Genomic DNA, 26,607 nt, shown 5'->3' with positions numbered 1-26,607 from the left:
ATGCCCCGGCCATATAGGTATACTTCCTTTTATCCTCCCAGTGTTCGTTTTCCCCCCATTACAGAAATAACACCTGTTCATTGCAAAACCCATATAACTGCAAAAAAGAGAAGAAAGTCCTGCTCTGAATCCACTTCCTAAGAATAACCACAACTGCTAACATTTTAGTATATATAACTTCCCGGACTGAGATCTCTAAAAAATAATAATAATAATAATAATAATTCAGATACTTATATGATATTCTACAAATCTTCCCTTACTTGACTGTGAATACTTCCCAGCTATTCCACTATAAAGTCAGTTTTAATGGCTCATCATATTTCACCCTATGGCTACGTTATTCCATACTATTCCATCAAATTGGATTCAAACTCAAATCCTTTTGGAGAGCCTTCAATGCTGCCTCAGAAAAAAAAAAATACATAAAAAAAGTAGCAGAAAAGTGCATGGGCATCATTGCCAGGTGATGACTGCAAAGTTACTTAAAATAGCAGGAATAATCCTACCTCTGTTTCTAATTTTCTAGAGAGCTCACTACCTCTACCTCTCATTTCATACTCAGACACATAAACTGACAAAAGATGATTAACTCAAAACACTGTTACCTAAAAACAAATAAGGGATTATGAAACTTGATCTATTTCGATATCTCACTGCAGATATCCAGAGACTCCTTTTTCATGGAAACTCTTCTACTCTTAAAGACCTGAAAATAGTGCTTAACTACCCAACTTTAAATGATGCAATACGTTACTTCCCAACATTTCAGACCACTTTTACATTAGTTTGTCCTGTGCGTATCTGTGATGTAGCCAAGAGGAAGCAAGAAATCTGACTTTTTAGGTGAGAAAATTGAGGCCCAGTAACTTCTCTTGATTCACTCTGGAATGTGTTTTCTGCTTTATCCAGCTTCTCTGGACTTCCTAGATTAAAAAAACTCTTAGGATACATTCAATTTATAAAAATAATGTGAATCAAAATTCTGTGCGGGTCCTAGGGTTGAACATAACCAACCAGAGTCAGCAATCACAGTTCCAGTTGAGGCTGTCTCAAGGTATCTAGGTTAGGGTATGAGAAAGACTCAAGGGTTGTTTGCTTGTTTTTTCCATCTCAGAATTAAGTAGCTCCTACACATATTTTCCTGGGAACTCGAGCTTCATTGAAAAAAAAAATGTAATCTCTCAGGGGGCCTGGGTGGCTCAGTCGGTTGAGCATCCGACTTCGGTTCAGGTCATGATCTCACAGTTCTCAGGTTCGAGCCCCACGTCAGGCTCTGGGCTGGCAGCTTGGAGCCTAGAGTCTGCTTCAGATTCTGTGTCTCCCTCTCCCTTTCCCTCTCTCTGCCCCTCCCCTGCTCATGTTCTGTCTCTCTCTCGCTCTCTCAAAAATAAACACTGAAAAGAATTTTTTTTAAAAAAAGGGGGTGCCTGGGTGGTTCGGTCGGTTGGGTGGCCGGCTTCAGCTCAGGTCATGATCTTGCGGTCTGTGAGTTCGAGCCCCGTGTCGGGCTCTGTGCTGACGGCTCAGAGCCTGGAGCCTGCTTCCGATTCTGTGTCTCCCTCTCTCTCTGACCCTTCCCTGCTTGCTCTCTCTGTCTGTCTCTGTCTCTGTCTCTCCCAAAAATAATAAACATTAAAAAATTAAAATAAATAAATAAAATAAATATGTAATCTCTCTCTTAACATGTAAATTGGTGATCTTTTAGCATGTTTTGATACCCTCTTCACATGTACTCGGTGTCTTCTTCGTTTTGTTCTTTTTAGTCCCTAATTCTGTGCTTTCGGAATTAGAGAGGGTAAGTCCAACCCGAAAGTCCCAGGGATTTTCCTTCTAGGCTGAAGGGTGGTATCTGCCTTGACTCCCGTACTTCCCTCACATTCCTGCTCCACCAGGCACCTGTCAACTCTCCTCTACTGCTGAGGCAGCAGAGTAGCATCGGACTTAAGGGCTGAGACTGTGGTCTACAAAGCCAGGCTCCCTGGATTTAAATCATGGCTCTTGCTGTTTCCTGGCTGAGGGGCCTTTTGCCAGGTACCTACCCTCTCTGTGGCTCATTTTCCTTATCTGCAAAAAGGGAAATAAACGGCACCTATTTCATAGATTACTCTAAGTCAAGTGAGTTACTTCATTTAAACCCCTTATAACGATGCCTGGCATATGGTGAACACTACCTAAGCGTTAGCCATTATTATTGCTGTTGTTGCGTTTTTGTTTCAAACTCTTCTGTAATCCAGAAGGATATCTAAAGAACATCATTCTTCCTGGTCGTGTTGTTTTCAAGTGCACACGACACTGTCATTTCACACATCAGATACCGCAAGTGAAAAGGTAAAGAACATATGATGACTCATGAGGAAAGACGGTGTTTGTTCTGATGGCTTTTTAAAAAATAAGTGTGCTATCCACTCCTTGTTACCCACCAAAAAGGAGTTTAACCTGAATAATGATATCTTCTGCAAACTGTATGTAGATTTAAAAAAAAAAAAATCACCATACAGGATAAAGCAAATACTGACTTCTCAGATGTTGGATTAACATATGTGATAGCTCGAAGGCCAGAAGTACTTTTCTATATCTTACCAGATTCACAGCATGTTTTTATCAGATTGGCATGAACAAAAAAGAAAATACCACAGTCTTAAATGTGCACTTTGGCTTCTGTTGTTTTGAAAACTAGATTTCAGATATGCTTTATGGATTTCAGACACGGGTTTTCTACACTGTAGGATGTGTAGCCACAGAGAGGAGGTCATCTTTGGTGGGGCTTTTTTCCCTTATAATCTTCCTTTCGACAGAACTGTTACAATTTCTAGAAAATCCATGGGGTGCCCGGGTAGCTCAGTCAGTTGAGCATCCGACTTCGGCTCACGTCATGATCTCACGGTTCGTGGGTTCGAGCCCCACATCGGGCTCACTGCTGTCAGCCTGTCAGTGCAGACCCCGCTTCGGATTCCCTGTCCCCCTCTCTCTGCCCCTCCCTCGCTTGCACTCTCCCAAAAATAAATAAATATTTTTAAAAATCCAACCAAAAAGAGACTTGGTAAGTTTTCCATTCGCTGCTTCATTTCTGGAAGTCTGATTTTTAAATTCAAAGACTCCTTCTGAAGGATACCTGATTACTGGATAATTAATACAGCCTTCTGCTGTCTCCCCACTGGAGCACCCGCCAACACAGGAACTGCTGCTTCCTGGAGCCCCTCATCTCTCCGTCCCCAGGTATTCTGCAAGTGGGAGCCGCTCCCGATAGAACTCCTCTCTAGTCCCAAATTCACCAAGTCCCTGATCCTGAGCCCACAAGCTGCTATCCCAGCCCCCACCCTCGTTCTGACACACCAGCTGCCCCTTCACATAGCAACAGGGAAAAGGCAAGTGGTGTGGGGCTCGTTCCCACAGTCACGTCAGGGGCCAAAAGCTGTACTCTGAAATGTCTTTCCTACCTTCCCTAGCCAAACTCCTAATAAATGAGGCCAGGCTTTACTCTGCAGTACTACCTTTGTAAGCTTCCACGGCAATCATTTATTATAAAGAATGGAAGTTCTCTGGGGGCAGAGAATTTCGCCTATGTATCTCCATCTCTGGCACATGCCATATTTCATCAGCTTTAAGTTGCTGTCGATTGCAAGATGCATTTCAGATAAGCAAAAACGTGGAAAACAAATGTGCATCCTATAATCAATGAAATACGGTAACAGAGTAACTCTTCACACAGTTAAGTGCTTAATAAATGCTTGCTAAATTGGACTGTATTTTTAAAAGTTTCTTTGGGAAAGTATTTTGAGGCCCAGAGGACTATAACTTAAGAGCTGCCTGTATTTCTCTTTTTTTAAACGTTTTATCTATTTTTGAGGGCAAGTAAGTGGAGGCAGGGCAGAGAGAGGGAGAGAGAGGATCTGAAGCAGGCTCTGCGCTGACAGCAGCGAGCCCGATGCGGGGCTCAAACTCCCGAAGTTCGAGTTCCTGAGCTGAAGTCGGACACCCAACTGACTGAGCCACTCAGGTGCCCCAAGGACTGCCTGTATTTCTACCAGCCAATTTGAAAAGAAAGTTCTCCAGAAAGTGGTGTGCTTCTACCTAGGTGTGTGTCTGTTTCTCTGGTCTCTCTCCTTACCTCATCAATTAGTTTTCTGGCATTTGCGATTGTATAATCGCCAGCAAATAATACCACCAAGCAGGATTCATCACTGCTCTTCGGCCTCTGACCTCGAGACACTGGAACGATACTTCTGTTGGCTTCTGTGGAAATGCGGACAGCTTTGAGCTCTTCGGTGGCAGGGAGAGGAACATGGTCTTGAACCACGGCACCTTCTGGAAGAAGGCTCCAGTTGAGTTCTCCTGACACAGGCGTGAAGTCATGAATGTTGCTCCAGGTGTTGTTGAAGATACTTAGCCCTGCGTCTTTGAACTGGAACGCTAGCTCAGGGTAGTACCACTGGAAACAGCCAAACCTGATGTTTGTGGAAGACTCAATGATGGGCTGAGTGGCACAGCACAGAAAGACTTCCAGCTTCCTACAGTCCCTCACACGGAACTGCTGGCAGGCTAACGTGCATTTGCAATCTCTGCAATTCCGGAAAAACACGCTGCCTTTCACAGGTCCCAGGAAAATCACGCAGTTAGCACAGTCATCGATAGTGATTGTAGCCGAGTGATCAAAAATATAGATGTTACAGTTCTCACAGTCTTGAATGAGGAACTGTTGTCCTGCCACTTGGCCAGGCAAGCGACCTACTGTTTCATCCTTTAGTCCGCTGAACATGTAGTCTTTTGGATCAACCTGCAGGGACAAAACACAGGCCTTGAGTATTATCAATAGCATCAGACAAATAATAGTCTGATAGACTATAGTCCGATAGTCAAGTGTCTACTGGATCCCAGGCACAATTCTTAAGTGCTAAAATCTTAAGTTCCTACTCTCCTCGATTTTGCAACATAGTAAGAAAATGAAGAGCGCAAATTATTTTTTTCAATAAATAAAAGGAATGGGGGGGGGCAGAAGGGAGAGGAGACCATGATAAAGGAAGATTCAAGGACACATCAGCCAACCAATGTGGGGACACTGTTTGGATCCTGTTTCAACATACTAACTGTAACAATACCTTTTGGAAACGATTGGGGAAATCCTCCTACACACAGCACTTTGGATGTTATTAAGGGATATTTCAGCTCTGACCCTTTTTCTGTTTCTGATGCTTCACTTTTTTGGTTTTTATTTTTTTAATTCAAGTATAGTTAACACATAGCATCATATTAGTTTCAGGTGTACAATATGATTCAACAATTCTATACATTATATCAGGATAAATGTGCTCTTCATCCCCTTTATCTATTTCACCCATCACCCCCCCCACCTCCCCTCTGGCAGCTTCCAGTTTGTCCTCCATATTTTAAGAGGCTGGGTTTCTGTTGGTCTCTTTTTTTTTTCTTTATTCATTTGTTTTTGCTTCTCAAATTCCACAAGTGGAAATTTGAAACAGCTTCTGCTTCTCTAAAAACTTCTGAAATTGGAGATAGGCCCAGATTGAAATATATTTCTCTATCCTTCAATAAACTGATGGATGGGTCTTAGTTTCTAAACCCCGACTGATTTCTGCAATACGCTACAGAAACTGGAAGAAGGCACAAGAATCACTCCATGTCATAACTTGCATCTGTAAATGTGATTCAAACATATCTTGAGCTTTTCCTACAGTGTAATTCTTCAAATGCCACCATTCCCATCTTTTACATATTCTAAACTAAAGCTCACATCACGTTTTAAACAGTATGCCTGGAATCCGTCACATTACATATTTTAAAGTTCTAACTGACCGCTCAAAATAGAGTCACAAAAAGGTCACTTTGATTTTTCCAAATTACTTTTGAGTCTACTTGCACTATTTTACCTCTTTGCAAATATTAGATTTCACGCCAAAACTGTTCATGTGCCAGAAATAGACTCCCTTATAGTAGGCAAAAATTGGATTATTCACAAAGGTTAACTTAACCATCTTGATTGTTACCAAACTAGCTTAAAGTGATTTATTCGGGGTATTGCACAATAAATGTACTTTTTCAGTTTTACATTACGTACTAGAAGGAGTACTCGTCTGTAGCATGAAACAATAAAAGAGGCCCTTTGTTTCCCAGTCTTAATTCTGTCACCTATAAGCAACATGATTTGGAAAAGGTGCTTGAACTTTCCAGATCTTCAGTCATTCAGCCAACATCTGACCAACACCCAAAATGAGCTAGATATTCTTTTAGGCACTAACATGAGTATGATGTTTAGTTACTTCCCATAAAAAAAAAAAAAAAGTAAACACTCACCTAAACAGATGATTTAAAAACAACTTGGCTGTGCAATGCACGATGCCTAGAGTATTCTGGAAACATAGAGGAGGGACTCCAGGGGTGGGGGATGTAGGGGTGTAAGACTTCGCATACGAAGTCAGAGTACACGAGCTGGAGTTCACCCCCACAAAAGGGGTGGGAGTAAAGGACCCTCCCTTCCCACACCAGGCAAAAGTGAAAGAATGAACAAAATAAAACTCATCAGAGAACGTGAGGAAAACCGAAAGCGGTTTGGTGTTTAGCTGTGATACTAGAAGGCTAGCAGATGAAGCTAGAGAGGTAGGCAGGGGCCATGTTATAAAGCCTGGAAGTCATCTGTGGGCAACAGGGTGCCACAGGAGGATTTACGTAAGGAAAATGTACATTTCGGAAAGATGACTCTGATCGGAATAAGGAGGTGGAGCACGGATCTGAAGATTGTTGCAGTCATCCAGAAAGTACTGGAAGCAGAGTGGTGGTTGGGAGGGAAGAGGAAGACGGATACATTTGAGAACTATTGAGGAAGCAGAATCGACCGACTTGGTAATTCAATGGCTGTAGAAGGGAAGGCAGAGGGACGGGTCCAAAATGATGCCTAGTTCTCTAGTCGGTGATTTTCGACTTTTCCGACTATAATCCACGTTAGTAGATTCTTCAGCACAGCCCAGCACACATACTTGTGAGTATTTGTGCATGTACACATACCGAGGAAGTAAAAGCTTCACAAATAACATTTACCCTAATTTTGTGGTAAACCCCGAACATTTTCTATTATCCCACCTCTAGGTTTGAAAAAACATTGCTCTGGTTTATGTGCTTGGATGTTGGTAGTGTCATACACACACACACACAAAACAAACAAACAAACAAAAAACAGAGAGAGAGAGAGAGAGAGAGAAAAGAAAAAATATAGAGGCAACACAGGTGTAATGTGGAAAGAAGTGTTCAAGCAGTTCTATTTCTAGGACGTTACAGGTGACGCACGTATATCAAGGTGCAATACTCCAGTTTGGTCTCTACCAAGAAACCCAACTAGCATAGCTTCTGGCTCCCCTATTGCCCAAGATCAACCCCAAAGGGACTGAGTAAGGAAAACACCAAGAAAAGGGGAAACTATGAGAAGTCCCTGTGGTACAGTGTGGGAGGATAAAATAGAAAAGGAACCTCTAGGGTTTCTGCTCTTGCTTCTTCCTCCCCTAAGTCTTGAGACAACAGTATTTCTCCCACACTTGCTGGGACTCAGATCTCTGGTCAAGACTTCAGGGCAGGGCAGAGTGAATTTAGGGCAGGGCAGAAACCCTGTGCTGGTGAAGAGCTGGGAAAAAATAGGTGGGGGTGGGGGGCACCTGGGTGGCTCACTCAGTTAAGCATCTGACTCTTGATTTTGGCTCAGGTCATGATCTCACAGTTCATGGGTTTGAGCGAGTCAGGCTCTGTGCTGACAGTGTGGAGCCTGCTTGGGATTCTCCCTCTCCCTCTGCCCCTCCCTGGCTCATGCATGCTGGCACTCGCTCTCGCTCACGCATGCTCTCTCTCTCTCTCTCCCTCTCTCTTCCCTTCTCAAAATAAATAATAAAAAAATAGGCAGGAACTAACTATGACAATTGCCCAGGACTTCTCCAAACCCTCATAATTGGCAGATTAAAATCTAAGGAGTGTCTTTTTTCCCCTTCAGTTTCCTGGCTTTTATTTTATTTATTTTTTAAAAATATAATTTATTGGGGTGCCTGGGTGGCTCAGTCGGTTAAGCGTCTGACTTAAGCTCAGGTCATGATCTCACAGTCTGTGAGTTTGAGCCCCATGTCAGGCTCTGTGCTGACAGCTCAGAGCCTGGAGCCTGCTTAGGATTCGGTGTCTCCTTCTCTCTCTGCCCCTCCCCTGCTCATGCTCTCTCTCTGTCTCAAAAATAAATAAAAACATTAAAATTAAAAAATAAAATAAAATAAAATATAATTTATATGTAAAACATACAGTGTATACAGTGTGCTCTTGGCTCTGGGAGTAGATTCCCATGATTCATTGCTTACATACAACAACCCAGTGCTCATTCCAAGTGCCCTCCTCAATAATGCTGCTTCTCTCAACTACTGATTAGTCAAGCAGACCAAAAAAATGAAATCAACAATAATATATAAGATCTGAACCATACCATGAGAATAAGCCTGAGTTCTGCATCCAATAAATACAGTACACTCACAGTTTTCTTAAGGACATATGAACGCTTTTTAAATAAATCATGTACTAGATCATAAAGCCTAAATAAATTTTAAATAATAGATAACTTACAGACTATGACATATGGGACCAACATGTAATTAAGTTAAAAGTTAGTAACAAGGGGTGCCTGGGTGGCTCAGTCGGTTGAGCATCTGACTCTTGACTTCAGCTCAGGTCATGATCCCACAGTACTGGGTTCAAGCCCCACATTGGGCTCTGTGCTTACAGTGAGGAGCTTGCTTGGGATTCTCTCCCTCTCCCTCTCTCTCTGTCCCTCCCCTGCTCTCTCAAAATAAATAAATAAACTTAAAAAGTTAATAACAAAAAATAATTTTAAAAATTCTTGCCTACTGGGGCGCCTGGGTGGCTCAGTCAGTTGAGTGACCGACTTCAGCTCAGGTCATGACTTCACAGTTTGTGAGTTCGAGCCCTATGTCGGGCTCTGTGCTGACAGCTCAGAGCCTGGAGCCTGCTTCTGATTCTGAGTCTTCCTCTCTCTCTCTGCCCCTCCCCCACTCATGCTCTGTCTCTCTCTCAGAAATAAACATAAAACAATTAAAAAAAATTCTTGCCTACTTGAAAATTTATTTTTTTATATGAAATTTATTGTCAAATTGGTTTCCATACAACACCCAGTGCTCATCCCAAAAGGTGCCCTCCTCAATGCCCATCACCCACACTCTCTTCCCTCCCACCCCCCCATCAACCCTCAGTTTATTCTGTTTTTAAGAGTCTTTTATGGTTTGGCTCCCTCCCTCTCTCTTTTTTTTTTTCCTTCCCCTCCCCCATGGTCTTCTGTTCAGTTTCTCAGGATCCACATAAGAGTGAAAACATATGGTATCTTTCTCTGTATGACTTATTTCACTTAGCGTAACACTCTCCTGTTCCATCCATGTTGCTACAAAAGGCCAGATTTCATTCTTTCTCATTGCCACGTAGTATTCCATTGTGTATATAAACCACAATTTCTTTATCCATTCATCAGTTGATGGACATTTAGGCTCTTTCCACAATTTGGCTATTGTTGAGAGTGCTGCTATAAACGTTGGGGTACAAGTGCCCCTATGCATCAGCACTCCTGTATCCCTTGGGTAAATTCCTAGCAGTGCTACTGCTGGGTCATAGGGTAGGTCTATTTTTAATTTTGTGAGGAACCTCCACACTGTTTTCCAGAGCGGCTGCACCAGTTTGCATTCCCACCAACAGTGCAAGAGGGTTCCTGTTTCTATAGTCTCCTGATTTGTTCATTTTGGCCACTCTGACGGGCGTGAGGTGGTATCTGAGTGTGGTTTTGATTTGTATTTCCCTGATGAGGAGCGACGTTGAACATCTTTTCATGTGCCTGTTGGCCATCTGGATGTCTTCTTTAGAGAAGTGTCTATTCATGCTTTGGGCAGAAAACATGAATAGACGCCTACTTGAAAATTTAAAAAGCATACTGCTAAATAAACCATGGGTTAAAGAAGAAATCATAATCAAATCTAAAAATACTCAGAATTAAATGTTAAGACACCACATTTGGGATGCAGCAAAAATGGTGCTTTGACAGAAAGCTATAACCTTAAATAGCTATAATAAAAACACTCAAAATTAAGCAGTTAAATGTCCTTCTTAAGAAATTAGACAATACACAATAAACTTACAGAAAGTAGGAGAAAAAAAGATAAAAAATAATATCAGAGGTTAATGATTGAGGTATTAAATATGTAATAGAAAACATCAGCAAAGCCAAAAATATGTTTTGCTGGGGGGGGGGGGTGGGCGGAAAAAAAAGGAAAAAACTAGGCAAACTTCTGGAAAGAATGATCAAGGAAATAAAAACAAAACACAAATAGTATGAATGAAAAGGGGGATATCACCCTAAATAAAGTAGAGGTTAAAAAGAGAACAGCATCAACAACTATATACCAACAAGCTTTAAGAAATTTTGTCTATGAAATGAACACATCTCTTGAAAAATAACTTATCACAACTGACTCTAGAAGAAGTTAAAAGCCTAAATAAAATGCTATTACTACTACAGAAATAGAAGCAGTGGGCTAGCTAAGTGTTCCCACAAAGAAAACACCAGGCCCTGATGGTTTTATAAGCAGATTCAGATTTTATTTATCCCAGGTTTATGCAAACCTTATAAGGCAATAGAAAACAAAGGAACAGTCCTAACTCGTGCTACTAGCCTTCCCAGTGAGATCCTAAGAAGAAAAACAAAGACACAGCAAAAGAAGAAAATTTAGGTTCATTTCACTCATGCCTATAGATTGGGGCGGGGGGGGGGGGACAGGGGGTGGAGGTGGGGACAACTGCCAATTAAATCAATCCCATAAAAAGAGGAAGCGCCACAACCAAGCTGGATTCATCCCGAGTTGCGTGAAAATGGTTCAATATTGGAAGATCTTTCAATGTAAGTCACTACTATGTAATAACAACTTACATTTTACTCCTAATTCTTATTGCTCTCCTATGGGACCTTTCTTCCTCAGTAGATCTGCAGTCACTTTCTGTGACTTGTCTATGTCCTCTGATTCTCCTTTGCCCAGACAGCCTTCTCCTAGGTCTGCTTGTCCACCTGCCAAACTTTTTCTGTGAAGCTTTCCAGTTTCCTTGACCAGAAGCCTGCTCTCCCTTTTCGGAGTATCTACATTACATTAAATACCAGTCTCTGTCCCTTCCTGTGCAGTGATCTTTGGGCTGGAATCCAATAACCAATCTATTTAAAACTGAAACACCACCTCCAATACTACCTCTTTACCCTTCTTTATTTTTCTCCGAAGCACTTAGCTTCCTTTTAAGGCACTATGTGTGAATTATATTTATTATCTGTATTCTACTGGTCCTCTATTACGACATAAGCTCCATCAGGGAAGGGATTATCTGTTTTGCTCCCCCTTGTTTTCCCCTGTACCTAGCACAGTGCCTGGCACCACAGAGGCGCTCCACACATCCTTGCTGAATCCATTTAAACTACTTAATCTTTGTTACCTCGGGGTGTAACCTGAGGGAGGCAGCTCCTAGGTTTCTCTTTAATAAACAAACGTGAAGGGTAACTAAGTTTGATAATCATACACTTCACACCCCATTCTCCAGTCTATCTCCAAAGAAGAGAGACCCTGATAAGGATCAAGAACAAAAATGATATTCTTAGGGGCATTTAGTTAGGTCACGGTTCAAGTTGGCCAACTTGAGTAGGAAGATAATTATACACGAAGCCAGGCAGAGGCACTCCTAATATCAGTCCTGGGTTTCTCCTTTTTACATTCTCTTCCCTCCCATACCTGGGGTAAAAGGAAGGTGAGGCTACCTTCCGCTTGGAAGACGGGAATGGGAATGGGAATGTGGTCATGGCGCAGGCTACCAGGATCTGGATCTAGCCCAGGCCTTAAAGTGGAAAAAAGGAACATGCAACAGTGGTTTCAGCCAGTTCTGCTTTAGGCTTTAAGGAGGGTATAAAACAATTCTCTGGGCTTCTTCAGCCTGTCACCTTGGCACTGATCCACCTCCCACAGTGGGGAGTGAGAAGAGCAAGAAAGCCATGAGTATGGGAAAAGGAGCCCAGGAGTTGGCCTGGCTCTACCAAGGCCTCAAGTTCAATGGGCAAGTGGAATCTTCAAGCTTCAGTTTATCGGTTTATGGCTTATCTCACTGTACCAGAAACTCCTTAAAACTTTGATGTGACACTCTGCGTGTATTTTCCTGGGGAATTAATTTGGGGTTCAAGGTTCTGGCCAAGTTATCTTTGTCTGAGATATGGATAGCAAGTTCAAACATTTGCAAGCACGTTTATCTAAGAATTAAGTATGTAGCAAACCAGTGTTTAGATAAAAATAACAAAACAGAACAGTTAATACCTATGACTTAAAGGAATTTAGCTAATGTGTTTTTGCATGCAAGTGATACACAAGATGCACGGTATTTAACGGAGAAATTTCAACTACGTTAGTTATAATTAGTACAATATCAGTAGCTGTAGTTAAGACTTGTTGCAAATGCACAAACAACATCCACTCTTAACTTTGAAATGATTGAGCTGCTATCGTAGTCTGCACAGGAAGCCATATGGACTGAGGACTGAATACCTGTGTCGTCTCAAAACTCATCTGTTGAAGCCCTAACCCCCAAGGTGATGGTATTTGGAGTTGGGCTCTTTAGGTTTAGAGGAGGTTCTGAGGGCAGGGCCTCATGATGGGATTTAGTGCTCTTAGAAGGAAAGAAGGAAGGAAGAAGGGAAAAGAAAAGATCTTCCCTCTCTCTCCCTCTCTGCTTGTGTACACACTAGAGGAAAGGCCATGAGTACATAGCAAGAAGGTAACTGAATAGGAGCCAGGATGCAGGCCCTCACCAGTGAGAACCGGGAAACTTCTGGCACACTACAACTCTGGCCCAATCCCTGGAGTAAGAGACTTCACCAAACTCAAGCATGGCTTCTAGCAGCACAAAGCACTGTCTCTAGAAGGACCCTTCAACCCCCCTCCCCCCCCCATTATAATTCCTGCCTGGAAAATGTTTCTGCCAGGAAAATTTACTGTTTGTTCTAGCCAATACCTGATAATGGGCCCCTGACCTCCCTTTCTTACAGCATTTACTAAAAAGAACTCACCGCTGTGAGTATGTAAGTCTTAAAATTCAGAAATCTCTTTCTCAAGGACCTGACAGCTACTCCTTTGAAATATAAATGCCAGGAAGGATAGGGCCTCTGTCTACCAGTCTCTGTGGGAGGATAGAATCCACACTTTGATAACTGAGTTAATGAACACAGCTCGTCTAATCACATTCACACTGACCAACTTTGCAATTTTCACTTCTCTGACTCTACGAAGCCCCTGCTCTCCCTGCTCCCTCATTTTCCTAATAAAATCGCTGAAATCACTTCCGCACAAATTGGAAAGGAGCTCAGCTCTGTCCCCCACTGCCAGTAGTTACTGAATAAAATCTGGTTTTGACGCTTTAACTCATGTCCAGCAATATTGACCTGTGACACCAGACACCTGATCTGCCGGCACCTTGATCTTGGACTTCCAGTCTCCAGAACCATCTAAGATAAATGTCTCTTTAAAGCTACCTAGCCCATGCTATTTTGTGATGGCAGCCTGAGGAGACTGAGACTGGTTGCCATAACAAAATAACAGATCAGGTGGCTTAAACAACAGAAATTTATGTCTCACAGTTCTAGAGGCTGGGAAGTCCAAGATTAAGGTGCCATCACAGTTGGTTGGTTTCTGGTGAGACCTCTCTCCCTGGCTTGCAGACGACGTCTGCCTTCTCACTATATCCTCGCATGGCCTTCCCGAGTGAGTACGCAACAAGTTCTCTGAGGTCTCTTCTTATAAGGAACCTAATCCTATCAGATCAGGGCCCTACCTTTATGATCCCGTTTAACCTTTAATTACTTCCTTTGAGGCCCCATCTCCAAACACAGCCACAATGGGAGTTAGGGCTTCAACACATGAATTTTGAAGGGACACGGATATTTAGTCCATAACAAATGTCAATGCTGAGGAGTTAAATGTAATTTACTATTTGTCTAAGTACTTTATCTGGATACCTCAGTTCTCATAGTTACGGGGAGAAACTAACCCTCTAGCTAAAGAGTTGTATAGTATAAAATTATTCAGATTGTCAATATGGTCCACGAAGGAGAAACTTAGGATACTTCCTCAACAAATCTTGGAAGTTCTTCAAAACAAAAAGTAATCATAAATAACCTGAAGCTTAGTACCACAGGAATTTTGCAAGTTACTAGTTTTCAAATAAAGTGCCTAAAAAAAACAAACATGGAAACGTCATATTTCAAGCTACCTGTTCACAAGAGCCACTTATGAAGTGAGCGTAGTTTGGGCTGTATTTCCTACTATAATCCACAAAAGGTAGTGGATATACTTTTGAAATCAAAGAAACTATTTCAACAGTTGGAGTTCACCCGATACAGCTACTAAACTAAGTTAAGCATTATTTTCCTAACAGAAAACAAAAGTGAACATCTTATTTTTTCTTACTGAGTAGCAATGAAATTTTCCATTAAAATTCATCTCTGCAGTTAAATTTCCATAATGATAATCTGAGATGAAATAATGGAATGTGTTAATTTAATTTTTATTTAAGTTTATTTATTTATTTAGAGAGAGAGAGAGCACAAGCAAATGAGCATGAGCAGGGGAGGGGCAGAGAGAGGGAGAGAGAATCCCAAGGGGGCCCCGTGCTGTCGGTATGGAGCCCGACACGGGGCTCCAAACTATGAACTGTGAGATCACGACCTGAGCCAACACCAAGAGTCGGATGCTCAACCAACTCAGTCCCCCAGGCGCCCCGGAATCTGTTAATTTTAGTGGAAAGCCCATCTGCACAGAAGTCCAAAATAAGGCTCAGGAGTATAAGAAGCTATGTACAGGAACAAGTCACCATGCTCAGTGCTTCACGGTCATTCACTCAAAACTCATAAAAACCCCTATGAGGGTTGTGTACTATTATCTCTGTTTTACAGATGAGAAAATTTAGGCACCGAGAGTCTAAATAACTTACCCAAATTCACACAGTTAGTAAGTGCTTGAGCTGAGTCTGAGACCCAGGCAATCTGGCTCCTAAAACATTCTCTTGGCTGCTTCTTCATAGTTAACCAGATTCAAACAGAAACCAATGTTTACTAGGCACATAAACCAATAGAACAGAATAGAGAGTTCAAAAATAGACTTGTGTATACATTGACAAAGGTGCAAAGGCAATTCAATAAAGCATAGTCTTTTCAACAAACGGTGCCAGAACAATTGGAAATCTATATGTAAAAAAAGTAAAAGAATTCCCTTATCTTGCACCATATAAAACAACTCAAAATAGATCATAGAACCTAACTGTAACACCAAAAACCCTACAACTTCTAGAATAAAACAGAGGGAAAAAAAAATCTTTGTAATCCTGGTTAGGCAAACATTTTCTAGATGTGAAACCAAAAACACAAATCCGTAAAAGAAAAAATTAAAAATTGGGACTTTTATCAAAATAGAAAATTTCTGTTCTTCAAAAGACACCGTAAAGAGCAGACAAATCACTAATTGCGGGAAAAAAAATCTGTAAAACACACCATATGACAAGGGACTTGTATCCAAGTTATATAAAAAAAAGTCTCGAAACACAATTAAGAAAACAATCCTGTAAAAAATGGGCCAAAGGGGCGCTTGAATGGCTCAGTCGGTTGGTCATCCAACTCTTGATTTCAGTTCAGGTCATGATCTCACGGTTCGTGAGATAGAGTCGCGAGTTGGGGTCCGTGCTGACAGTGAAGAGACGGGCTGGGATTCTCTGTCTCCCTCTCTCTCTGCCCTTCCCCCGCTCATGCTTGCTGCCTCTAAATAAATAAATAAATAAACAAACAAACAAACATTTTAAAAAATGGGCAAAAGATTTTAATAAACGCTTCAGCAAGAATACATGGACAGCAAATAAGTACATGGAAAAATGCTCAACATCATTACTCATCAAGGATATGCAAATTAAACCACAATGAAACACCAATGCATGCCTATTAGAATGGCTAAAATTAGATTAAAAAAAAAAAGAAAAACTGAACAAGTGCTGGTGGCATAGCAACTGGATCCCTCATACATTGCCCATAAGAATGCAAACTGGCACAGCCACTTTGGAAAAACAGTTTGGCAGTTTCTTATGAAGTTTAATATACAATTTCCATATGAGTCAGTAATCCCACTCCTAAATATTCACCCAAAGGAAATGAAAAATTATGTTCACTCAAAAACCTGTCTGCAAATGTTTATAATAGATTTATTCATAATTACCCAAACTGAAAACAACCCAAATGTTCCTCGACTGGGGAATGGATAAACAAACATGGTACACCCAAATAATGGAATACTACTCAACAATAAAAAGGAACTCCTGATACACGCAACAACATGGATGAATTTTAAACGCATCATGCTGGGGCGCCTGGGTGGCTCCGTCGGTTAAGTGTCTGACTTCGGCTCAGGTCATGATCACGCGGTCCGTGAGTTCGAGCCCCGCGTTGGGCTCTGTGCTGACAGCTCAGAGCCTGGAGCCTGCTTCGGATTCTGTAATTCCCTCTCTCTCTCTGCCCCTCCCCCGTTCATGCTCTGTTTCTGTCTCAAAACTAAATAAACGTTAAAAAAAATTTTTAATAAAAAAAAATAAATGTATCATGCTAAGTGAAAGAAGGCAGACTCAAAAGGTTACTGTCGGATTCTATTTATACGACATTCTCAAAAAGACAAAACTATAGGGATAAAAAACTGATCAGAGGCTAGGGGCAGACTTGACTGCAAAGGAGCATGAGGAAATTTGGGGGGTTGATGTAACTGTACTATATCTCCATTGTAGTGATCAGTTATGTGACTGTATTCATTTGCCAAAACTCAGAACTGTACACTTCAAAAGGGTAAATTTTACTGTATGTAAATTACACGTCAATTAAACTAAAATTACTTAAAATTTAAACATTGTTAAATCAATTTCAGGACTACATAGCTATACAGCTGAAAGGTTATTTCCTAAATGAAAATGGTAGTGCCATGTAATTATAGAAATAATAAATACCAGTACTTTGATCTTAAGTACAATGAAGACAAAGGTGAAGCATTATATTTATATCAGCTCACCATGTTGCTAAACATATAACCACAAAATAGAATTATGAAATTTTAGGATTGAAAAGGATTTTCTGGGGTGCCTGGCTGGCTCAGTTGGAAAAGCATGTGGCTCTTGATCTCAGGGTCACAAGTTCGAGCCCCACGTGGGGTGTAGAGATTATGAAATAAATAAAAAAAACTTTAAGGAAAAAGAGAAGGGGCACCTGGGTGGCTCCGTTGGTTGAGCATCCAACTCTTGATTACGGCTCAGGTGATGGTCTCATGGTCGTGAGATTGAGCCCTGCATCAGGCTCCGCGCTGACAGTGCAGAGCCTGCTTGGGATTCTCTCCCTCTCTCTCTGCCCCTCGCCCATTCATACTCTCAGCGCTCTCTCTTTCAAAGTAAGTAAAAAAAATTAAAAAAAGAAAAGGATTTTCCATATCACCTAATCTAATCTTACAGCCTATCACATTGGCTTTGTTCACCCAGATTTGCCTGAATGCTTCTAGCAATGCTTACCTCTCCTCTCCAGAGATGCTCAAAGAATCAGACAACTGGAAGGGATCCTAGGAAATTGAGAGCTGGAAAAGCTAAATGCCTCTACCAAGGAGGTATATTGGTGTGTAGAATGCAAATTAAAAACCCAGTCCCATGCATTTTTCACTCCTTGTGCTTTTCCTCTTTATCAAAATTTTATGTGAGTGAAGAAATTAGAACCCTCATATACTGCTGGCAGAAATAGAAAATGGTGCGGGGTGCCTGGGTGGCTCAGTCGGTTGAGTGTCAGACTTCGGCTCAGGTCACAATCTCATGATTTGTGGGTTCGAGCCCCACGTCTGGCTCTGTGCTGACAGCTCAGAGCCTGGAGCCTGCTTCGGATTCTGTGTCTCCCTCTCTCTCTGCCCCTCCCCCTCACTCGTGCTCTGTCTCTCTATCTCTCAAAAATAAACATGAAAAATAAAATAAAATGGTACACTTTTAAAAAGCTTGGCAGAGCTTCAAAAAGTTGAACACAGTTAACACAAAAAGTTAAAAACATACAGTAAACTTCTGTGTTTACTATATGACTCAGGAATTCCACTCCTAGGGATGACCCCAAGAGAAATAAAAATATATGTCCACACAAAAACTTGTACATGAATATTCACAGCGGCATTATTTGTAATGGCCCAAAAGTGAAAACAACCCAAACGTCCATCAGCTGATGAATGGATACATAAACTGGACAAATAAAATTTATTTCATTTTATTTAAAATTTTTTAACATTTATTTATTTTTGAGAGACAGACAGAGCATGAGCAGGGGAGGGGCAGAGAGAGAGAAGGAGAAACAGAATCTGAAGCAGGCTGCAGGCTCTGAGCAAGCTGTCAGCACAGAGCCTGATGCGGGGCTCGAACCGCACAAACTGTGAGATCATGACCTGAGCCGCAGTCGGATGCTCAACCAACTGAGCCACCCAGGCGCCCCTGGACAAATAAAATTTATAAGTGAATATCTATTGTGTGGAATATTATTCACCAATAAAAAGGAATAAAGTACTGATACATGCTACAATATGGGTGAATCTCAAAAACATGCTAAATGAAAGAAGCCAGTAACAAAAGACTAAATACTGCGTTATTTGGCAAATCTATAGAGATAGAAAGTAAAATTGTGGTTTCCGGCGGGGAGGGGGGTGGGAATAACTACTAATAGGTATAGATATCTTGTGGGAGATGAATGTGTTCTAGAATTAGATCATAGCGATGGTACCATAACCCTGTGAAGTTATTAAAACTATTGAACTGTACAATTCAAGTAAGTTGTATGGTAGATGAATTCTATCTCATTAAAGTTACTTTTTAATATTAAAGTTGTTTTTTTAATTTAATTAGCTTTATACTTACATGTGCTTAAAATTTTTCTTTTTATTTTATCATTTTAGAATGGTATAACCATAAGGGATTTATGCCTGGTTTTATGTTTGTACAGATTTGAACAGAATTATAATCAGTAGTCAAGTAATCTATATTAGTCTTTCAAGGTATCCATTAATTATATATTTGGTCCCAGAGATCACATTTTTATTAATATTTCTATTTATAGACATTGCATATATATCTGATTATAGAAATAAGGTGTGCCTGGGGTGCCTGGGTGGCTCAGTCAGTTAAGCGACCAATTCTTGATTTTGGCTCAGATCATGATCTCATGGTCTTGTGATCGAGCTCCATGTAGGGCTTGCACTGGGTTTGGAGCCTGCTTAGGATTCTCTTTCTCCCTTTCCCTCTGCCCCTCTCTCATGGGTGCTCTCGCACACACGCGCTCTCTCTCTCTCTCTCTCCCTCAAAAAAAAAAAATAAGGTGTGCTTATTATAAAAATTTTAGAAAATTTAGACATTTATTACTAGTCCTTTTCAGGACTAAACACATTTTTAATTTTTTTTAAAATTTTAATTCCAGTGTAGTTAACATACAGTGTTATATTAATTTCAGGAGTACAGTATAGTGATTCAACTGCTCCGTATATTACTCAGTGTTCATCAAGATACGTGTACTTTAAAAATTTTTTTAAATGTTTATTTATTTTTGAGAGAAAAAGGGACAGAGCATGAGCAGGGGAGGGGCAGAGAGAGAGAGAGGGAGACACAGAATCCAAAGCAGGCTCCAGGCTCTGAGCTGTCAGCACAGAGCCCAATGCGGGGCTCGAACTCACAAACCATGAGATCATGACCTGAGCCAAAGTCAGATGTATAACTGACTGAGCCACCCAGGCGCCCCAAGATAAGTGTATTCTTGATCCCCTTTACCTATTTCACCCATACCCCCACTCCCCTCCCCTCTGATAACCATCTGTTTGTTCTTTATAGTTAAGAGTCTGTTTTTTGGTTTGTCTCTCTCTGTTTTCTTCCTTTGTTCATTTGTTTTGTTTCTCAAATTCCACACATGGGTGAAATCATATGGTATCTGTCTTTCTTCGACTGGCTTATTTCGCTTAGCGTTATACTTTCTAGCTCCATCCATGTTGCTGCAAATGGCAAGATTTCATTTTTATGGCTGAATAATATGCTGATATATATGTACACCACGTCTTGTCTATTCATCTACTGAAGGACACTTGGGCTGCTTCCATAATTTGGCTATTGTAAATAATGCTGCAATAAACCCAGGGGTATATATATCCCTCCAAATTAGTGTTTTTGTATATTTTGGGTAACTACCAAGTAGTGTGGTTACTGGATCATAGGGTAGTTCTATTTTTTATCTTTTTGAGGAACCTCCATACTGTATTCCACACCAGTTTGCATTCCCACCAACAGCAACAGTGCAAGAGGATTCTTTTTTCTCCACATCCGCGCCAACACTTGGGTGTTTCTGGAGTTTCTGCTTTTAGCCATTCTGACAGGTGTAAGGTGATATCTCGCTGCGATTTTAATTTTAATTTTCCTGATTACTGATAAAGCTATTTTGAAAACAAATAAACAAAAAGCTAGTTATCGCTTAAAAGCAGTAACAACAACTTCATGTAAAAGATTTAAAACATGCGGGGGTGGCTGGGAGGTTCAGTCGGTTAAGCATCCAACTCTGGCTCAGGTCAGGATCTCACAGTTCATGAGTTTGAGCCCCAAATCCAGCTCCCCACTGTGAAGGCAGAGCCCATTTCGATCCTGTCTCCCTCTCCCTCTGCTCCTCGCCTGCTCACGGGCGTGCTCTCTTTCTCTCAAATATAAATAAATATTTTTAAAAAAAGATTTAAAACACATAGACAATGGTTGGCTCCAGAGCTCAGGGGTTAGAGCACTGGTCTTGTAAAACACGTAGACAAATTCTTTAACACTCCTCCCACCAAGAGGTCCCCTCCCCTTGAACATGAACAGAATGTGGCAGAAGTAATGCTACATCACTTGAGGCTAGTTAGAAAACGCCATGCAGGGGGAAAGGAAGGGGGAAAAATAGTTTCCAACAGAGAGGGAGACAAACCATGAGAGACTCTTAAATACAGAGAACAAACTGAGGGTGGATGGGGTGGCAGGGGAGAGAGGGGAAATGGGTGACGGCCATTGAGGAGGGTGCCTGTTGGGATGAGCACTGGGTGTCGTACAGAAGCGATGAATCACGGGAATCAACCCCCGAAACCAAGAGCACCCTGTACATGCTGTATGTTAGCCAGCTTGACAATAAATTATATTTAAAAAAAAAAGGAAAATACAAATTAAAAAAAAATAAAGAGAATTCAGCGTCAAGAAAGAAAAGAAAAGAAAAGAAAAGAGAAAAGAAAAGAAAACATCATGCAGCTTCTGCCAGTCCCTCTTAGGACACTTGCCTTTAGAACCCAGCCATCACGCTGCAAGGAAGCCGCAACTATAAGAGGCCCCTGGCCCTCAGCCCTAGCTGAGCTCCTAGTCGAAAGCCAGATCAACTTGCCAGCCAGCTCTGTTATTAAGCTATATTTGAAAGCAGATCTTCCAGTCCTCAGTCAAGCTGCTGCATCTGATGCCATACAGAGGGGAGAGTCAACCTTGCTAAGCCCTACACAAACTGCAGAGTTGTGAACAAAATAAGTACTTGCCATTGTTCTAAGCCCTTAAGTTTTAGAGTGGTTTGGTATGCAGCAATGGATACCTAGAACATGCACTGTTCATACTTAAAACGCTAAAAACAGCATCTAGCCCCCTCCTCAATGCAGACGCTTCTTTCTAGTAGGTGGCCATCCAGGCACTGTCTGAATCTTTTGATTAATATGCACATGAGTTCCTCACAAAGCCATTCCTTCTGCTGATGAACAACCCTAGGAATTATGATCTGCTTTATAATAAGACCGGTTCTGCCCCCCCCCCCCCATCCCCGTCCCCCTCCTCCCTGGCAATCTCTGGTCTGAGTTCTATCCTCAGAGGTGACCACTGTTGTCTAACCCCTCAGGCCAGGGCTTTACCTTACTAAATAGTAAAAAATTCTTTATCACTGTCCCATTTTATAGCCAAAGAACCTGAAATACACAAATTGACTGCTTTATTGGATAGGTCACGACACAGACACCAAATAAAACGCAGTTACTCGAATCCCTGGTAGAAGGCTTTTGTTTAGTTTTATTTCTACCAAACATGAGATAAGTGTAATGGATACAAGATGTGTTGCTCATACTCAAATTCACAAATTTCATACTTAGGCCAGCATTGTTTAGAGGACTAATCCTCATTTCTATCATCTAGGGAGAGTATTGGTATGAATAACCAGAAAATGAAAACTTCTTTTCTGTACCACTCCTCTTTTCTTTGTTTATACTTAAATTATTTCCTATTTTAACTCAATAAAGCCAGCCTGCTCATTAAGGGCAGGGATAATTCTTAGAATTTTGAGTCTTCCTTGGTGTTGGAGTGCATATATATATATATATATACATACACACACACACACACACACATATACACACACATATATATATATATAGAATAATTTGTCTAACTGTGAGAGGCAGCACACAGATAACAAGGGTAAAAGCATTTCTTTCCAAATGATTAAAATTTTTTTTAATGTTTATTTATTTTTGAGACAGAGACAGAGCATGAACGGGGGAGGGTCAGAGAGAGAGGGAGACACAGAATCCGAAACAGGCTCCAGGCTCTGAGCTGTCAGCACAGAGCCCGATGCGGGGCTCGAACTCACAGACCGCGAGATAATGACCTGAGCCGAAGTCGGCCGCCTAACCGACTGAGCCACCCAGGCGCCCCTCTTTCCAAATGATTTAAAAAACTGATGTTACAATCCGAAAATATTTCTCATGCCAATGTAGTAATTGTACAGTAACTTTTTTACTTTTTCAAAGTTAGCAGCAATAGAAAATAAGCTTCATACACTGTTGATTACAGTAAATCAGTTGCCATGACAACACCTAGTCTCCAAACATCCTGAGACAATTTCTCCCAGCTTCAGTCCCCTAAGACCAACCCAATTACACAAGTCAAAACCCAAAACCCAGAGGGCGCCTCTCAATAAAGATACTCTGATTACACAACCTAAGGAAAAATTTAGACACCACTTTTCCACGTTGCAAGGAAATTTTTCAGGCAATGCATTTTGTTTTTACATCTATAATTGAATGGTAATTGTCTGATGTAACTTTAAAACTTATCTCGCTTATGTTCTCTGGGACGTATTTGCATTCTGTTCCTTAATAAGGTACAACTAAAGTCTTCTAGGAGCAAGCAAGACCATGCTAAACTCAGTAAAAGTATCATTGGACTAATCCAGAACATTTGTACACTAGCCCAAACTGGCCTCACAAGAGATAAGGAACTAGAAAAAAAATCTTTAAAATCATATAAAATTTAGTAGGCTACCATAAATGAGGCACCGTAGAGTGAACTCCTAATAATTCCAAAAGAAAAAGAAAAATCCCAAAAAGAAAAAAGCAATGTTGGAAATGTGGTACCTCCACCGTCTCAAAATGTAAGCTGGTAATTCTCTTTCTCGAACAGTCCAACAGATTTTTTTAATGTTTATTTATTTTTGAGAGGGAGAGAGAGAGAGAGAGACAGCAAGCATGAGCAGGGGAGGTGCAGAGAGAGAGGGGGACAGAGGATCTGAAGTGGGTTCCTCCTGACAGCAGAGAACCCAATGCAGGGCTCAAACTCACGAACTGTGAGATCATGACCTGAGTCGAAGTTGGACGCTCAACCAACTGAGCCACTCAGGCACCCCAAGTCCAATAAATTTTTTTTATGTTTATTTATTCTGAGAGAGAGAGAGAGAGAGAGAGAGAGAGCGAGCAAGCAAGCAGGGAAGGGGCAGAGAGGCAGATCTCAAGCAGGCTCTGTATTATCAGTGCAGAGCCTGATGCAGGGCTTGAACCCATGAACCATGAGATCATGACCTGAGCTGAAATCACGAGTCAGAAGCTTCATGGACTGAGTCACCCAGGTGCCCCCAACAGATTTTAAAACTGGACTGTTTTCACAATATAATGCTCATTTAGTTAGAAAGTTCTGATTAGATGACTTGATCAAGATTTTAACTTTTATTATGCACATATCCAGAGGCGTGGATATTTTACATATCCAGTAATAGGTCTTCCACCTCTACAATTACATTACCTAGTAGTGTTCCCCCAAAATGTTCCCTGTGATCACAAAATAGTGTCTACAATTGAAAGTTTATTACATGCTCATATGGGGCAGAAAGCTTAGGTGTTGGTGTCCACTACTGTATTTTTCGATGCACTTACTTAGCCAAAAAGCAAAAGAAAAAAAAATCACAGAACACATCCATGTATCTAAAAGGAGAATAATTAACATGAGATTCTCACTAACCTGAACATTATATTAATAAAGGTTAACTTTAAGACAATTTATTATGAAGTAATGAATGAATCAAAAGGGCAACCATGACTACTCTAAATAAAATAAAAGCACTTTAGTTTTAGCTTATGACTTCAAAACAAAAAGCTGAAATAAAAATCAAACACACAAGCTTCTCTATAGCAGACAGTTCAAGGTTAAAGAGCATTGTTAGAAATAGTAAGACTGAGGAAATGAATCTTTTAAAAAACTGTCCACCAAATATAATTTTTTTAATGTTTATTTATTTTGGGGAGAGAGAGACAGAGTGCGAGCAGGGGAGGGGCAGAGAGACAGAGAGGATCTGAAGCAGGCTCCAGGCTCTGAACTGTCAGCACAGAGCCCCGATGTGGGGCTCCAACTCAGAAACCAGGAAATTGTAACACTTAACCAGGTGCCCTAAATCATAGGTGCAATATTTGTGTGTGATATCACAGCACCTTCCATTCCTAGGCAATAAAATGATACTATCAAGTATAGATAAGAGAATAAATATACCATGCAATCTAAGAAGGATGTGAAAAATGGGACAGAAAGCTGCGACTCAAAATTCTGCAAAAAGCTTCCAGTTTCTTAAAGCTGACACTTGGAGAACTGAGTTTACATGAATAAATTATTCCGGCGATTGAAAACCATGCGGGAAGGTCTCTGAAATCATAACATGAATACCAACTTTAAAGTATTCACGGGTAAAGATAAGTTGCATTAAGCAAGGAGTTAACTGTTCGTAACGCTTATTAAAAAATCTTTTTCTGGAAAAGAAAAATAATTGAGAAGTCTATCAAAGTAATTTACTAAGCACAAATGCAGAACTATGTAGAAAGAGGAAACATTATGAAATTTATGACTAAGCGTGTTTTGTGCAACACCAATGGACATTTCAAAGCTTTCTCATTTCTGGCTTATAGACCGAAGTAAAAAGAAGGGCGTTTTCATTCATTGAAAACAATAGTAAAGTACTGCCCGGTTTATGCTGGTTATTTTCACCATACAGTCTTAACACACATTCCAAGACTGGTCCGCTTTTCATTATTCCTTTCGGGGAACTGGAAGAGGGAGGAGGGAAAGCAAAATCAACAGTCCACTCGGTAACAGAAAATTCAGCAGAATATACCACTAGGCACTAAAGAGATTTACCCGCTGGGGCAGACAAAAGAGAAAACAGCCACAGAACGAACGCGAGCGGCGAAAGAGATGAGAATCGGTCCCACGTGTAACTCGACGACTGGACAAAACCCCGCTCCGCGCAGCGGGTGAAATGAACAGATCTGAGATTAGGGGCATTGGAGGCTCTGCTTCCTTCCCTACAGTCCGCCCTCAGACCGGAGGGAAAGCCCCCAGGACTCTGACAATGAGTTCGAAGGCGCCTTCCAGCGCTTTCACAGTCCTCCGCGGCGCTGTTATTTCACCGCTCCCCCCTCCAAAAGTCATTCCCCCCCCCCCCCGACTTCCAACTACTCGCGTGAGAGAGAGGAGAACGCGCGCGCGCGAACTGCATCCGCTGGGTCGGCCCCCCTCAGTCCTCCGGGGCCGCCAGGGACCCCGGCTGAACGGCTCGGGACGGCCGAAACCAATGGCCGAGGGACTTCGGTTACCTTCTCGCGCTGGTCCCAGCTGTACTGCTTCGGCCGCTCCTCCTCGCCCTCGGGCTGCGACTCCTTCTCAGCCTTCCGCCTCTTCGAGAAGAAGCAGCCCATGGTCCCGGCTTGCGGGTCTCGCTGGCCGCTACTCCTCGCCGGCCCGCTGGTTCGGGCACCTCCTGGGAGTGTGGCGTGGACCCCGGGCTCCCGGGCCCCGCAGCTCTCCGGACACCGCCCCGCGGAACCGCCAGCTGTCCCCAATCCGGGTTAGCCCGCCAGGCCCAACACCCCTTCTCTTTTTCCTCCTAGTCGCCCAGACGACCCATCGCAGCCAATGACCACTCGGCGCCCCGTGAGCCAATCAAAGCCCCGCGAGCGGCCCTGCGCGGCCTATGAAGAGAGGTCGACGGACCCATACAACCAATCCGCGCCCCGCTCCTGCGCCGGCCCCCCCCAGTGGCGGGCCCGGCCGGCTCTGGCGCACGCAAGGCCGACCCCGCCCCCAGCCCGGCCCCGCCCCTCCGAGGACTCCCTGGGGCTCTCTAGCCGCTGGGAGTGCTGGCTCCGCTGTCTTTTTGCCCTTGGTTCTCAGTTT

At 41.9% G+C, this 26,607-nt stretch overlaps 1 protein-coding gene across 1 annotated transcript in view; it reads right to left on the bottom strand.

The window, feature by feature from the left end:
* Positions 1-26,361, bottom strand: part of RP2 (RP2 activator of ARL3 GTPase) — a 49,170-nt gene extending 22,809 nt beyond the window's left edge. The window contains exons 1-2 of the mRNA XM_027054005.2: positions 26,028-26,361; positions 4,112-4,777 (exon numbers count right to left, since the gene is read on the bottom strand). Coding sequence (XP_026909806.1) covers positions 4,112-4,777; positions 26,028-26,129 — 768 coding nt within the window. The 5' untranslated portion in view covers positions 26,130-26,361. The remainder of the gene's footprint in view (positions 1-4,111; positions 4,778-26,027) is intronic.
* Between the last annotated feature and the right edge of the window lie 246 nt (positions 26,362-26,607).

The sequence above is a fragment of the Acinonyx jubatus genome, chromosome X, assembly GCF_027475565.1.
Source record: "Acinonyx jubatus isolate Ajub_Pintada_27869175 chromosome X, VMU_Ajub_asm_v1.0, whole genome shotgun sequence".
NCBI lineage: Eukaryota > Metazoa > Chordata > Mammalia > Carnivora > Felidae > Acinonyx > Acinonyx jubatus.
The sequence above is the reverse complement of the archived record's forward strand: the minus strand, read 5'-3'. Positions and strand labels throughout refer to the sequence as shown.